This window comes from Suncus etruscus, chromosome 15 (assembly GCF_024139225.1).
Source record: "Suncus etruscus isolate mSunEtr1 chromosome 15, mSunEtr1.pri.cur, whole genome shotgun sequence".
NCBI classification, from domain to species: domain Eukaryota; kingdom Metazoa; phylum Chordata; class Mammalia; order Eulipotyphla; family Soricidae; genus Suncus; species Suncus etruscus.
In genome coordinates this window covers 91,121,756-91,136,257 of record NC_064862.1, presented here as the reverse complement: position 1 = coordinate 91,136,257, position 14,502 = coordinate 91,121,756, and the positions used below count along the sequence as shown (strand labels likewise).

The following is a 14,502-nucleotide window of genomic DNA, read 5'->3' as shown; positions in this document are numbered from 1 at the left end:
AGTCACCAGAGCCTGCAGGAGTGATGAGCACGGAGCCAGGAATAACCCTTGAGCAACACCAGGTGTGGCTCAACTTCCCCCAAAATAAAAATAATAAAGGTTTTCATGAAAAGCTGGACAATTCCATGGAGGCCAGAGAGGTTGGAAGTACAGCAGGTTGAGGACTTGCCATGCATGCGACTTATCCACTTCCTGATTAAAAATTCCCCAGAGCTCTGCCAGGGAAGAGCCCCAGCAAGACTGAATATTTCCTAGCATGGATTTTTTTTTTTTTTTTTTTTGTGGTTTTTGGGTCACACCCGGCAGTGCTCAGGGGTTATTCCTGGCTCTATGCTCAGAAATTGCTCCTGGCAGCCACGGGGGACCATATGGGACGCCGGGATTCGAACTGATGACCTCCTGCATGAAAGGCAAATGCCTTACCTCCATGCTATCTCTCTAGCCCCAGCATGGATCTTTTAATTTTTGTTTTTGGGTCACACCCGGTGGCGCTCAGGGATTACTCCTGGTAAACTCAGGGGACCATGTGGGATACTGGGATTTGAACCACGGACTCCTGAGTTGGCCACATACAAGGCAAACAAACGCCCTAAAGCTGTGCTATCTCTCCGGCCCCAGCATGGATTTATTTTGTAACACATTCTGTGCAATTTCCACAAGATCTGAACTTGTGCTCAGGACACACAGTGCTCATTTTGTTAACTTCCAGGCGTGCCCCCAAATTCATGTCATCCAGATACTTACAGCCCCTGCTGGTTGGGGGAGGCCAGAGCTCCAGCAGTTGGCTCTGCGCTTTTATTATAAGCATATGATGGGGGAAGGGGATGGATGGGTGTGGCGGGGAAGGATACTCCTGGGGTCTACCTGGGCCTCTGCTCAGGAGCCCGCAGCACTGAGGGCAGCCTGGAGATCCTTGGGGGAGAACACCCCTAACTCCGTGATGATGCCTCCAGTTATGAGCTCATGGGGGGTGACGTCGAAGGCGGGATTCCAGACCCCAATACCTGCAGAGTGAGAAGAGAGACCAGAAGGCTGGGACTGGCTGGGTGCAAGAGGCCGTGGTGAGAATACAGAGGGCAGGGTGCTTGTCTTGCATGGGGCCAACCTGGGGCCAACTCCTGGCATCCCATTTGTTCACTCCAAGCAGCACCAGTCCTAACTTGTGAGTGTGGAGCCAGAAGGAGTAAAAGGAGTAAGCCCCAAACACTGGGACCCAAAAATAAAAACTAAAGTATTGGAACACGAGGCTGGGAAAGATTTGGGGGAGGGGGAGAGAGAGAAAGACAGGGAGAAAGGGACCCAAAAATAAAAACTAAAGTATTGGAACACGAGGCTGGGAAAGATTTGGGGGAGGGGGAGAGAGAGAAAGACAGGGAGAAAGGGGGAGAGAGAGAGAGAGAGAGAGAGAGAGAGAGAGAGAGAGAGAGAGAGAGAGAGAGAGAGAGAGAGAGAGAGAGAGAGAGAGAGAGAATTTCCAGCGTCTTTCACTGAGCCCTGATTTTCCCAGCCTGGCAGAGGGGACCCCCAAAGGGTTGGCACAGGCTTACCAGGCGCGGCAATTCGGACCCCCTGCACGTCGGTCAGCTCTTGTCCTGGGCGCTCCTCAATGACAATATCTTTGCCCGTGGACAGCTGGAGGTCACAAGAGGAGCTGGGGGCAGCCACGTAGAAGGGGATGGCGTGGTGCTTGGCGGCGATGGCCAGCTGGTAGGTGCCCACCTTGTTGGCCGTGTCTCCATTGGCCACCACGCGATCAGCTCCCACGACGACGGCTGGGGAGGCAGGAGGGAGCAGCTGGGGTGAAGGGGAGGTGGGAAGGGGGCAGGGTGAGGTTGGAGGTGGGGTTGGGGTTCCCCCAGCACTGACCTGACACCCCACGGTGGGCCATGGCAGCGGCTGCCATGCTGTCAGTGATGAGTGTGGCCGGGATGTGCTCGTAGACCAACTCGAAGGCTGTGAGCCGGGCACCCTGGTTGTAGGGGCGCGTCTCCGTGCAGAAGGCGTGCTCCAGGCGGCCCAGATTGTGGAGCGAACGGATCACACCTTCATGCATGGTTAGAGCAGTGCATCAGGAAAAGGGGTTATGAGGTTCCCCCATTCTTAGGGTCTGTCATGGTATCTCACTCTGTCAGGACCTCCAAAACATAGAGCACTCCTCTTCTTTTTTATTGGGGGGGGTCACACTCAGGAGCGCTCAGGGGTTACTCCTGGATCTATGATCAGAAATATCTCCTGGCAGGTTTGGGGGACCATATGGGACGCCGAGATTCGAACCACCGTCCTTCTGTGTCTAAGGCAAACGCTTTACTGCTGTGCTATATCTCAGGCCCCTCACCCCTCCTCTTCTTTGTAATAGTCACCTTATCTCAGCCAGCCTCCCTCTGATCATCTGTTACCCCCCATCTTTCTTTGAGCACCTGGATCCAGCCAAAACTGATACTAAACCCTAGGTGTTACTGTACAAGAACTGTCTCTCACATCCACAGAGGGCCATCGTCAGATTAGGTGGACATCCACTCACCAAGGGCAGTGCCGTAGCCAGCGGTGGCCAGTGCTCCCGTGTTACAGTGGGTGAGCACAGTCACTTTTCCACCCTCAGGGGCCGCACGCTCCAGCAAATGGCGAGCGCCCAAGTCCCCGATGTTCCGATTGTCCCTGAGATCTTTCTCCAGCATTTCCTCTGCGAAGCAGATCACCCTGGATCGGGGATGAGGGATGAGAACAGAGAGGTTCTGAGCACCAGGCAGGAGGGCATGGAGGGGGGGGGGGGATGGCAAGACTCTTTCTGTGGCCCTGACACTGGGTAAAGTGTGGATGGCAGCAGTGAGGGTACAGAGTGCAGGGCTGTAAGCTATGGCATAGCAGGGGCTGAAACCCACATGGGGTGGTGGGTGGGCTTTCGTTCCAAGGTGCTGAGGCAGAAGCTGGACTGAGTGAGGGGCAGCAAAGGGCAAGAGGAGCCAGGGCAGGGCAAAACCTCCAATGCAAAACCCGAGGTGCCAGAGACACCTCCGGCAGAGCAAAGCACGTTTGCCTAGTACACGGCTAACTAGGGTTCGATCCTGGTTCCCATATGGCTCCTCCGTGCACCACCAAGAGCGATCCCTGTGAGCAGAGCCAGGAGTGGCCCCTAAGGGTGGCCAGGTGAGACCCCAAAACAAAAGTAATAAGGAAAAAGAGAGCAAAGAGGAGGCGTCTGGATAAGCCGGCAATGGAGAGAGGCGGGCAAAGCCAGGGTGCAAACACCCCTGGGGAGCCCCGGGTCCACTGACAGCCCCTCCGGCATGACCTTGCGCCTAGGATCGCAGCGCTTCGTGCCTCAGTTTCCACATCCGGTGGGCGTGCACCAAGTCGGGGGCTGGGGCGCCAGATCCCGGCGCGCCGGACACGGTCCACCACCCCCACCCCCCAGCCAGCCCCACCGGCCCAGTACCTCTCCCGGACCGCCTCCTCCGTGGCGCCCTCCCGCTCGGCCTCCCCGGCGGCGAAGGCGGCCAGGTCGCGGGCGGCGCGGGCCATGTTGACGGCCGTGGGCCGCGCGGTGACCAGCAAGGCGAGCGCGTCGCGCACGAAGGCCACGAGGGCCGCGAGCCCCGGGCCGCCCGCGCCCGCCTGCAGCTCCACGGCCAGGCTGAGGCAGCCCACGAGGGCGATGGCCGGGGCGCCGCGCACCTGGGGGCGAGAGCGGGTGAGCCCGAGGCGTCCCGGCCCGGCCCAGCCCGGCCCAGCCCATCCCATCCCAGCCCACCCCGGCCGGCCGGCCGGCCCACCTTCATGGCGCGGATGGCCGCCCAGGCCTGCTGCACCGACCCCACCGCCTCGTAGCGGCTCTCGTGCGGCAGCAGCAGCTGGTCGAGGACCTGCAGGGAGCCCCGCGAGTAGCGGATCGCCTCCAAGGCCATGGCGAGGCCCGGGCGTTCAAAGCAGCGCACACGTGGGGCGGGTCGCCTGGGTCCTGGGACCGAGCGCAGTGATCGGGGACCGGAGGGCGGAGCCGGAACGAGGAGGCGGGACGAAGGGTCAGAGAGGCGGAGCCTAGACGCAGGGACGAATCTCGATTGGCTGATCTGGAAGACTGGGGCGGGACATCTGCTTCAAAGGGGAGGAGACAGGATGCAAGGGGCGGAACTATGTTAGCGGCTGGACCAATAGGGAGGAGGCAAAGGGGCGGAGCCACGAGTCAAAGGCGGGTTAAGGGGAGGAGACATGACCCAGAGGGCGGAGACACAACGAAAAAGGCGGAAACCACGTCTTCCAAGGGGCGGGGCTACTGCGACAGAGCCAATAGGAATAAGGCAAAGGGGCGGGGCCATGATGCGAAGGCGGAACAAAATGAGTTGGGTGGATCCCGAAAGGAAGAGGCGGGACGTCGGCTTCAAAGGGGAGGAGACATGACCCAGGGGGCGGAACGGTAGTGTCTGAAGGGCGGAGCCAGAACGAAAGGGGCAGGATCACGGTTACCAAAGGGGCGGGGCCCTGAAGACAGGGTCAATAGGGAGGAGGCAAAGGGGCGGAGCCACGACTCAAAGTCGGGTTAAAGTTAGTAGGGCAAATCCCGAAAGGCTGAATGTGAGACGCAGGGGGCGGGACGGCAAAAGCTGAAGGGCGGGGCCTTGAAGTCAAGTGGGCGGAGCCCTGAGGCAGAACCAGTGGGAAGGGGGTAAAGGGGCGGAGCCATGATCCGATGGCGGGGCAAAGTTAGTCGGGCGGACGCTGAGAGGCTGCTACGAACGCAGGGGGCGGAACTACAGGAGGCGGAGACGCAATGACGGGGCGGGACAGCGGGGTCCGAGAGGCGGAGCCTCCTTAGGCCGGCAGCGCGTGCGCACTACCGCCGGGACGCGCTCTTCGACCCTTGTTCCCTGGCAGTCAATGGGCGGCGCCACCCAGGCTGCCCTTGTTTGATGCCCTCCCTCGCAGACGTCCCTGCGGGAACCCCGAGGGCTGACTCCTTGCCGCCCCATTAGAGGGTGACTCGCGTCACCGACACTGACCTCCTCGGGTGTAGGAGGTCTTGGTTGTCAGGAGAACCACGCACCTTGGTCTCTTGGGGTTGTTTCCTGCAATTTGCGTTAAAAAAAGCACCCAATTGGCCTTCTGTTTTGGGGCCAAAGCTACCTCTGGGCTTCAGAAATTGTTCCTGGCTGGCAATTGGGGGGCCCGATGTGACACCTATGGGGTGCAAGGAGATAGAACCTGGGTAGACTGCGTGCAAGGCAAACGATCTCCCCGAGTTAGCCTTTTTCCAAGGTATTTCCGCGGTGCAAAAGATGAACCGTTGGGGGTGACAGCCAGCCACATGGGAGAGTTCCTGCACCCCAGCTAGGTCTAAGCGCCCAAGGAGCCTGGGCCACTGCCTCCAGGAGGTCTGTCACGACTATAGGCCAATCAGAGCCACTTCTTTGAAGCCCACCAGGCTTGCAAGGTGGAGATGAAAGCTGGCTGCAAGTGTGCTGATTGAGGCTGAACCCAGCTGGGTAGAAGGCAGGGTGGCAGTAGGTGGGGCGTTGTCCCAGCTAGTCCTCCAAGGCTGGAGCAAGGAAGCAACTTTAATACTGGAATGTCCTCCAAGGCACAGCCCCTCCCCTGCCCCCAGTAAATAAATAAAACCCCAGCATTGCAGTGGGGGGCGTTGAGGTCCAGGTTCTGGGGAGGGTGAAGTTGGGGTACGTGACCAGCGCTGGATACCACCGCAGACAACTCACTCACTTTCAGAGTCCGAGTAGTCAGCCACGAGAGAGGAACTGAGGCCCTTGGGAGGCTGGTCCTCGGGGGTCTGGGGTGCATCCTGCCAGCTTTCTTGTGGGGTTATAGACATGTCCTGGGAGATTGTGGGACTGTCCTGGGGGGCTATGGGCCTGTCTTGGGAGATTGAGGGACTGTCCTGGGAGGTACCCTGGAGCTGGGGGCTGTTGGAGGGGTCCCCGCCCCGGGCCGGCCGCCGCACAATGCCTAGGTCACAGCCGGTGATGGAGCCACTGGTGGGAGGTGCCCGGCGGGCCTGGAGCAGCTTCTTCAGGACCCTGCTGCTTGTCTTGGGAGTGCTGCTTGCTGGTCCTGGGGCGGCAGGGAACCAGGAGCGCTGGGTGATCTCCGAGCGCTTGAGCTTCTGTTTGTCCTCGTAGGCTGTGGGGATGGGTGAAGAGGGAAGCCAGGCATTGGCCAGGGGGCCAGGCCAGGGAAGCACCCCTTTTCGCCCCACTCCCATGGCCCAGGGCCCCACGCACAGTCTAGGGTGTGCAGTGTGAGCAGCGCAGCCAGGCGTCTGTCGGCATCGGTCTCGGGCAGCAGCGGGATGTCGAGGCTGGCCTTGGCCTGCAGCGCCTGGTCCCGCCGCTCCTCTTCCAGCTGCCCTTTCTTGCGCTCCTGCGGGTGGCCGGTGAGCAGGCGAGCAGGACAGGGCAAGACAGGGCAGGCCCCCCACTTCCAGGCCCTGCAGGCTCACAGCCCAGTGCTCACCCGGAAGCGTCTCCGCAGCAGGCTGTTGAGGCCGAAGTCGTCCTTCCAGGCGCTCTGGGCCTCCTGCAGGTCGCTGAGCGCGGGTAGCGCCTTCCGGAGGGTCCCGCGGTCGGCTGCTCCGTGCTCCAGCCGGAACATAGCATCGGTCTCCAGGCGCTGCTTCTGCTCATGTTCTGTGGGTAATGGGGACAGTCGCGGGACGGAGGTCAGTGGGGTGACAGGGTCGTGGGGTGACAGGTCAGCGGGTAGCACTGTTGGGCTGCTCACCAGTGGTTAACACCTGCCCGTTGTCCTCCGGGTCCCAGCGCTCCTCCTTGCGCCGGGCACCGCTGACGATGACATACTCGCAGCTGGCCGGGTCCGTCTGCATCTCGATGTAGTTGACGCACAGGTGACACTTCATACGGAACCTGAGGGTGACCGAGCCTTCATTCATTCATTCATTCCCACCATTCATTCCTTTTCTCCATCACTCACTCATCACCACCATCCATTCACTCCCCACCATTCCTTCCTTGTTATTCATTAATTCACTCTCACTAGTCCTTCTTTTATCCTTTGTTCTCTCCCTCCTTTCATTCCTTTCCTCCCTCCTTTGATCTCTCATTCATTCATTCCCTCATGCTTTCGTTTTCTCATTCACTCATTTATCCCCTCCCAGCTTTGCTCTTTCCTTCACCAAACTTTCTCTTCAGCACTGCACCAACTCTGGAGTCACTTAAGGGACAGAGAAGTGGTGGTGGTGGTGAAGACCCTCCAGAGGGGTTATGGGTGGACCCAGTTGCCAGCACTGGTGTTGGTGACCAGGTGCCGCTGCTACAAGTCTGTCCCTGAGGGTTGTGGGGTTTGGGAGGACCTGCAGCGAGGGGGAGCTTTGGAGCACTTTGGGCAGAGCCTCAAGTGTGAGTGTGTTGGGGGCGGGGAGGGGCCCCCTGCCAGTGGGTCCCTCCTAGGGCATGGCCCCTGCCCAGCTTTCACACCTAGGTAGGGGTGTACCCCTAGCCCGTACCTGTATATGGGGGTGGTGTAGTACTTCCCCACTTGCTTCTTCTCAGCGTTATAGCGGACACCTGGGGAGGAAATGGGTTCAGCACCAATTTTGCTACTGGCTGGGGGGACACCCGCAACCTGGCTTTGGTTCTCATAACCCCTGGCCTCAGTTTCCCATCTCTGAACGGGGATTGGTATGGGGAACCCAGAACAGAGGGTTGCCAGAGGGTTCCTGGAGCAGATCCCGGCATCCTCCTCCCGTCTTGAAGAGGTGGGTTATTTTGGGGGGTTCTGAGCACCCCGGGGCCTTGTTGGAGTTGCAGAGCTATCACTGAATGGGCTGGGCATCCCAGACTGCTGTGTCTGTCCTAGGTGTTGTCGCCCATTCACCTGCGGAAACTGAGTCACGGGAGGTGGAGTCTGGGGTGCTGGACGGGGCTGGGGGACTCACCCATGCCGATGTGGTTCTTGCAGCCGTCACACCAGATATTATAAGGCATCTCGAACCTGCGACACATATGACTCAGGACCCGCCTTGGCCCTTGGTTCAGCACCCCAGGGCCGAGTCAGGGAGACACGGAGCCGCCAGGGATGAAGCCAGGGTCTCAGGCACTCCTTGACCCCCTCCCACCTCCAGCTGCAGTAGGGGGGTGATAGGCGCCCCAGAACTTACCTGATGATGAGGATGCCCTGGGACAGCTTCCGTGCCCGCTCCCGCAGGGGGTGGGTGCCATGGTAGCGGTTGAGGGAGCCATGCTGCAGGGGGAAGACAGTGAGTGGGGTGGGGAGGCTCCAACCCCTGGGGACCCACCAGGCTGAGGGATAAGGGCTATGATGCGCTCATCTGCCTCCCACAGGACTCCTGGACTCAGGGCTGGCACCTGTCCTGACCCCTTTCCTGCCTCAGTCTCCCCTTCCTGCTGCTAGAGAGGGAGGTGGGCTGGGGGTGCAGGTGGTCTCTGCAGTCGCATCTCTCCCTCTTTTTTTTTTTTTTTTTTTGGTTTTTCGGGCCACACCCGTTTGATGCTCAGGGGTTACTCCTGCTAAGTGCTCAGAAATTGCCCCTGGCTTGGGGGGACCACATGGGACGCTGGGGGATCGAACCACGGTCTCGAACTTTCCTTGGCTAGCGCTTGCAAGGAAGACACCTTACCTCTAGCGCCACCTCGCTGGCCCCTAACTCTCTCTTTAATTTTATTCAATACCCCATTTTATTTCGTTTATTTTTTGGGCCACATTCAACTGCGCTCAGGGCAGAGCTCCTGGCTCCAGCTCAGGGATCACTCCTGGAGGTGCTCAGATCCTGGGGTGCTGTGATCGAACCAGGGTTGGCCACATGCAAAGCAAATGCCCCCCTGCTGTGCTATGTGGGGACCCTGGCCCCTTGCCACCTTTTTTTTGGTCAAACATCTGGTAGTACTTGGTGTCATGATGCTCACTGGCTTCCAGGAGTGCTCAGGGGTCCTGGCCTGTGCCCCCTTGTATGCCACCCTCAGTAAGGGAAAGAGGAGGACCCTTGACTCATGACCAGCTGGCTCCTACCTTTTCAGGGTTGAAGTCTGGAGGGTAATACTTGTTTACACCTTTCCTCTCACCCTGGAAAACAATGAAAGCATGAGGAGAGAGGGAAGGGATGGTGTGGGGGACCCCCCCTGAACCTCCCAAAAGCCTGGCACTCACCATCTGGGCAGTGGATTCTCAGTCCCAGCACGCGAAGATTGATATGGGCTGGTGCCTCCCGGGGCTGTGTTGGGAGGTCTCAGGGGTCTCCTGGGGCTGGGAACAGGGCACAGAGCTCCTGTGTGATATTCTCAGTCCCCCTGGGTCGTTCTCCCCACAGAAGCCTGAAGGGTCAATTGCTTACAAGTCTGACACGTGAGATCCTGGGTTTGATCCCCGACACCTACAGAGACCACAGCAAAGTCCCTCTTAAAACCCAATTCGCAAAACATACAAACAAACAAAATAAAACCCAATTCGAAGGGGCCCGAGCCACAGGACAGAGGGGAAGGTGTTTGCCTCATATGTGGAAAACTGAGGTTTGATCCTTGGCACCCCAAAGGATCCTCCCAAGCCCCACTAGGACTGAGTGCAGAGCCACTAGGTATGACCCCCCCAAAATAAAAACCCAATTGGGAAAACTGAGCTAGACCCCCCCATGCCCCTAGTCCTGCACCACAGCTGAAAATATGATCGGTCTCCTGGGGTCCCCATCACCCATGCCTAGTTCCTTCTGGCTCATTCTTTTCCAGGGACACTGACTCGAGCTGTTGTCCAAGGGGGGACCTGGGGCAATCCTTGAGCTTGGCTGGGTCAGACACCACCTGAGAACTGACCCCTGGCCTACTGGAATCAGTTCCTACCCTGGGTCTCCCCACCCCTAGGTCCTCCTTAACTAGAGGAGGGGGTCTCCACCCAGTAAAGTCATGGGGAGTGAAGGACGCTCTATGCTACCCCCAAAGAGATCTCAAGATTACGTGTCTCTACTTCCCTTTCCTGGGGACTTCTGTTCTGGGGGCTGCACCTAGGTCTCATGATTTGATATTTGATGATTTGATAGTTCTGCCCCTTGCATCCTGTCTCCTCCCCTTTGATGACAAAATTTTACCTGTGCGCCCCCTTTGCAATGCGGGTGTGTGTGTGCCTGGCTGGGTGGGGACTGGTGCGTATCCGGGCTCAGAGGGAGTGTGCTCTAGAACTGGGATCGGCACATCTTCCCTGTCCATACCAACTTTGGTTTTTGGGCCACCCCTGGTGATGTTCAGGGCTCACTTCTGGGGGGGCTCAGGGAGTTCAAGGGGGTGCCAGGAACCGAGCCTGGGTTGTGGCCTGCAAGGCCAATGCCATAGCGCTGGTGTTGTATCTCCGGCCCATGACTGGGAAAATTCCGACAGTGTCTGTCTGTTCCAGGGAATGACTCTGCTCTTGGCCACATATGACTACAACCCGTCAACATCTCTCTGGCCCCAAAATGCGCAAGTCACGTCACAAAGCTATGGGACACGAGTCTCCTCAGCCCCCAAAGCACTTTCAAACTTACAACACACACACACACCTGTGCCAACAGGATCTATGAGCCAGCCCCTGCCCAGGTGATGGGGTGGGGGGCAATGCCTGCTCCCCGGGTGAGAATACCAGCTCCTTGGACAGCAGCTGGGCACGGTCTGATCCTCTGAGCAGCTCCCTGCAGGAGACAGACTTTCTGATGTTGTTGACTGCAGTGAGCACTGGGATGAGAGTATGTGTGTGTGCCTGTGGGCATGTTTATTATGTGGGACTTTTTTTGTGTTTTGTTTGTTTTGGGGCGGTGCCCAGAGCTGACTCCTTGCTCTGTGCTCAGGAATCACTCATGGCAGGCTCAAGACACCCTACAGGATACAGGGGATGGAACCCAGGTGGGCCATATACAAGACAAGGGCCCTCCTACCCTTTGTCTTATGGCTCCAGCCCCCTGTAACAGGATCTTCTGGTGGTTTTTCTCACCTCAGTGAAAGGCACAGGGTGGGGTGGGGTGGGTTATCCTTGGGGGTGGATGTCCCAGGGGGTGGTATGAATGACAGGCTGAATAATGGGTAAGTGGGGGGAGTCTGGGGTGAAAGTGGGGGACTGCTGCAAGGACTGAGGGGGGCAGGTGGGAGGCCTCCTGGGTGCATGACTTCTGGTGCAAAATGCGTCCTCCCTCCAGAGCCAAGTTTACCCCTGGACTCCATGGGGTCCCCGCCTGCCTGGGAGATGCCGTCACGCCCCAGTGGTTTGGGACGCGACATTGCGGCGCTGCCTCCGTCTCACTGCGCCCTGGTCCGGGTTCACCGTCCAGGGTGCTAAACCGAGGAAGGGGTCCTCCAAAGCACCGGTGCGGATGGGGCATGGGGAGCTCAGTATGCACCAGGGGGTGCGCGACTGGGACCCCAACCCGCACCTGCAGATCCTTCCAGCCCCCCTGCAGCATTCCCGTAGAGATCAAGGCTCTTCCGAGCCCGGGCGAGGTAGTGGCCGGACCCCCGATCCCCGGCCCTAACCCCGCCAACCCGCCCGGCGCCAGCTAGCCCGCACTTACCTGCCTCCTCCTGACGTCACTCCGCGGCCCTGCCCGGAAGTGAACGCCAGGGGGCGTGGCGCATCTCCGGCCCTGTCACGTCACCAAATACGCATGCGCGGGGCGGGCGTAGAGAGCGGGGCGTCGCGCTGGTTGGTCGCAACGCCAGGTGAGCAGCCAATTCCCTACTGCGCGCGCCACGAAGCCCCGCCCTTCTTCTCCCACGGACCAATCAGAGCCCCGTTTGCCTGCCCGCGCCCTGGCTCTCTGGTGCATTCAAGCCAACTCAGGTTTTGCAAGAGGTTTACAGAGGGTTTTTCCTTTAATGAGAAAAAAGTTATTTTTCAATTATTTTTTGTGATTAAAAGCGTTACACATTTGATGAAATAACAGGAAGCTGCTATTTTAGCGCCCTTAAAGGAAGAGTTCAAGCTCCTGATCCCCTCACATTGTCCTGTCTCTATGGAGCCCTGGAGTGAGAAGTTGAGTTTGAATCTGTTTTTAGGCCCCGCAGGACCTGACAGCGACTGGCTCGATTAGTAAATTCTACTGTCTATTGGGTGCCTGCTGTGTGCCAGGGCATGCATAGGTGTAGACTCTGCGTTGCCCCTCAAGCACCCCTACCCCCACCTACCCATTCAGGACCTGAGCTTTTCACCTTCAAGTCCATCTGCAGACTTTGCAAATGAGTTCCTTGGAACAAGGTTTTTTGCTCAGGGCTAAAGTGGTCTCACCCTCCCCACCGTGGGGGTCCGGACTCTCGACTTCATCAATGCAGGGTAGAGCTCAAGAGGGAGTCAGAAATGAAGTGTAGGGCCTGAGAAATAGCAGAATGGTAGGGCGTTTGCCTGGCATGCTGCCTTCCCAGGGAAGACCCAGGTTCAATCCTTGGCATCCCATAAGGCCCCTGAGCCTGCCAGGAGCGATTTTTGAGCTCATAGCCAGGAGTAACCCCTGAGCGCCGCCAGGTGTGGCCCAACCAACCCCCCAAAAAGTGAAGAGTTCTTCATAAAATGCAGCAAAGTAGCAGAGAGAGGAGCCTTGTTTTCAAGCAAGACAAAAAATGCAGCAGGACCAAAGGTTAAGGGCCTACATTTGTCTCTCTTGTTTAACCCTGACCTCACTGGTTCCCCAGATCCTCGCTAATAGAACTACCTGGAGCATAGACTCAGGAAGAGTCCCTGAGCCCCACCAGTGACTGTGCTTCCAATACCACACCTCAGGGGGAATAAAATAACACACACAAATAAAACCTCAACATAGCATCCTACAGCGTCTGAGTTTGCCTGTAGCTGGTGGGCAGGTCTTTACAATGTGCTGTGCCCTCCAGGTTTTCTGTGAATTCATCTCTTAATGCCTTTTAGAGCAGCTCCACATTATTTATTTATTCCTCACCCTGTTATTATTTTTCTTTGCAGAGGTATAAAGAGCCCCTGTACGGCTGTGCAGCTGTGGCAGGGAAGGAACTTGCAGACTGGAGCCAAAAGCGCTTTCTCCATGAGAGAAGGTACTTATTTATTTATTTATTATTCTTATTTTTTGGTGCACAGAACAGCCGTGTGTGCCAGCTACTTCCTGCACGTAATAATTTCCCAGTTGCCACTGACCTGGCGTTGAGCATTATGAAAAAGCTTCTGTGAAGTCTGCCCCCCACCTCCTTGATGGACGGCCAGGTGCAGCCAAAGGCTCTGATTAAAATGGAAATTCGTGAGGCCAGAGCCATAGCACAGCAGGGAGGACACTGGGCTTGCACGGGGCAGACCTGGGTTCGATCGCAAGTCCCCCATAAGGTCCCCCATAAAGTCCCCCAGGCACCACCAGGAGTGATTTCTGAGCGCAGAACCAAGAATCAGCCTTGAACACCGCCGGGTGTAACCTTTGGTGCACCAGTGCTCAGGGAGCACCAGAACTGTGGTGTCTGAGCACCAAAGCTAAAAATGAGGCCTACCCTGCAAAACCCACCATCTTTTGGTTTCAAAGACGACCTCCAAAGTATTGGGAGGCTGGCTCGACTTCCATTGGTTCAATTAAATCACGTGGTCATCTCCGACCGCAATGGTTTCTGGGAAATGTAGTTTTTAGTTAGAAAACATGTTTTCCTAGAGAAGAGTTGGGGAGTTTGGGGAACAATGAAGGAGTGAATGACAGGGATCCTCCCGGCGGGCCCTTTGGTGATGGATAGGGTCGGACTGGGGATCCTGAGCTGGGAGTGGATGTTCCAGTGCCGAGTCACCCCTGTATTCCATCTCCTGCTCAGTTGGGACCTGGTGGGGGCCAGGGGCGGATACCTAAGATGATGCTTGGGTTTGGGGGCGAGCCGGTGGTACAGACACAGCCGCGTGGCCCCTGGTGTCATGGACCTGGGGTACCAGCCCAACTGTAGCATCCCTGACCTAGGTCGCTCCCTTGAGGTCCCTGTAGGGCAGCATTTTGGGGTATGGGGTGGCCGTTTTGCTGGTTTTTCTTATTGTTTAGTTGCTTTGGGGCCACAATGGCCAGTGTTGGGACTCTTCCGGGCAGTGCTCAGGATGGAGCACTGTGTCGAGAACAGATCCCGCGGTGTCTGCACCCCTGCATACAAAGCTTTGGGCTTGGGTGTCAGCCACAGTAACTGCCCACCCAGCCACCGTGTGTGTGTGTGTGTGTGTGTGTGTGTGTGTGTGTGTGTGTGTGTGTGTGTGTGTGTGATTTTTGGGCCACACCCGGTGGTGCTCAGGGGTGACTCTTAGCTCTGTGTTCAGAAATCGCTCCTGGATGGGGCCTGAGAGATAGCATGGAGGTAGGGCGTTTGCCTTGTATGCAGAAGGATGGTGGTTTGAACCCCGGCATCCCATATAGTCCCCCGAACCTGCCAGGAGCGATTCTGAGCACAGAGCCAGGAGCACAGAGCCACCCTGAGCACTGCAGGGTATGACCCAAAAACCAAAAAAAAAAAAAGAAAAAAGAAAAAAAAAGAAAGAACTCCTGGCAGACTCAGGGGACCATATGGGATGCCGGGAATCGAACCTGGGTCTGTC

General features: G+C 57.6%; 2 protein-coding genes and 1 long non-coding RNA gene across 3 annotated transcripts; all 3 read right to left on the bottom strand.

Moving 5' to 3' along the window:
• Positions 1–788: 788 nt before the first annotated feature.
• Positions 789–3,933, bottom strand: MRI1 (methylthioribose-1-phosphate isomerase 1). Its single transcript, XM_049788522.1, has 6 exons — positions 3,771–3,933; positions 3,434–3,672; positions 2,522–2,697; positions 1,867–2,043; positions 1,548–1,772; positions 789–1,004 (listed from the first exon to the last, which is right to left on the bottom strand). Exons 1-6 carry the CDS (start codon positions 3,900–3,902, stop codon positions 877–879), a joined length of 1,077 nt encoding a protein of 358 aa, XP_049644479.1. The 5' UTR covers positions 3,903–3,933; the 3' UTR covers positions 789–876.
• Positions 3,934–5,531: 1,598 nt separating this feature from the next.
• On the bottom strand, positions 5,532–9,040 carry YJU2B (YJU2 splicing factor homolog B). The gene is made up of 8 exons (XM_049788533.1): positions 8,992–9,040; positions 8,123–8,205; positions 7,901–7,956; positions 7,469–7,529; positions 6,727–6,869; positions 6,460–6,632; positions 6,228–6,366; positions 5,532–6,126 (listed from the first exon to the last, which is right to left on the bottom strand). Exons 3-8 carry the CDS (start codon positions 7,947–7,949, stop codon positions 5,702–5,704), a joined length of 990 nt encoding a protein of 329 aa, XP_049644490.1. The 5' UTR covers positions 7,950–7,956; positions 8,123–8,205; positions 8,992–9,040; the 3' UTR covers positions 5,532–5,701.
• A 133-nt stretch (positions 9,041–9,173) lies between these two features.
• On the bottom strand, positions 9,174–11,530 carry LOC126030340 (uncharacterized). Its single transcript, XR_007503106.1, has 3 exons — positions 11,507–11,530; positions 10,505–10,633; positions 9,174–9,225 (listed from the first exon to the last, which is right to left on the bottom strand). It is a non-coding gene; the product is annotated as an uncharacterized LOC126030340 (long non-coding RNA).
• Between the last annotated feature and the right edge of the window lie 2,972 nt (positions 11,531–14,502).

What these genes read in the sequence shown, in the direction of transcription:
- MRI1 (XM_049788522.1), bottom strand. Translation starts at nt 3,902, where the DNA reads ATGGCCTTGGAGGCGATCCGCTACTCGCGGGGCTCCCTGCAGGTCCTC. An exon ending in CGGCCATCCGCGCCATGAAG is followed by an intron (nt 3,673 to 3,770) that starts GTGGGCCGGCCG and finishes TCTCGCCCCCAG; the next exon opens with GTGCGCGGCGCCCCGGCCAT. An exon ending in GGCCCACCGTGGGGTGTCAG is followed by an intron (nt 1,773 to 1,866) that starts GTCAGTGCTGGG and finishes CTGCCTCCCCAG; the next exon opens with CCGTCGTCGTGGGAGCTGAT.
- YJU2B (XM_049788533.1), bottom strand. Translation starts at nt 7,949, where the DNA reads ATGCCTTATAATATCTGGTGTGACGGCTGCAAGAACCACATCGGCATG. An exon ending in CAAGAACCACATCGGCATGG is followed by an intron (nt 7,530 to 7,900) that starts GTGAGTCCCCCA and finishes TTTCCTCCCCAG; the next exon opens with GTGTCCGCTATAACGCTGAG. An exon ending in CGGGCAGGTGTTAACCACTG is followed by an intron (nt 6,633 to 6,726) that starts GTGAGCAGCCCA and finishes CATTACCCACAG; the next exon opens with AACATGAGCAGAAGCAGCGC.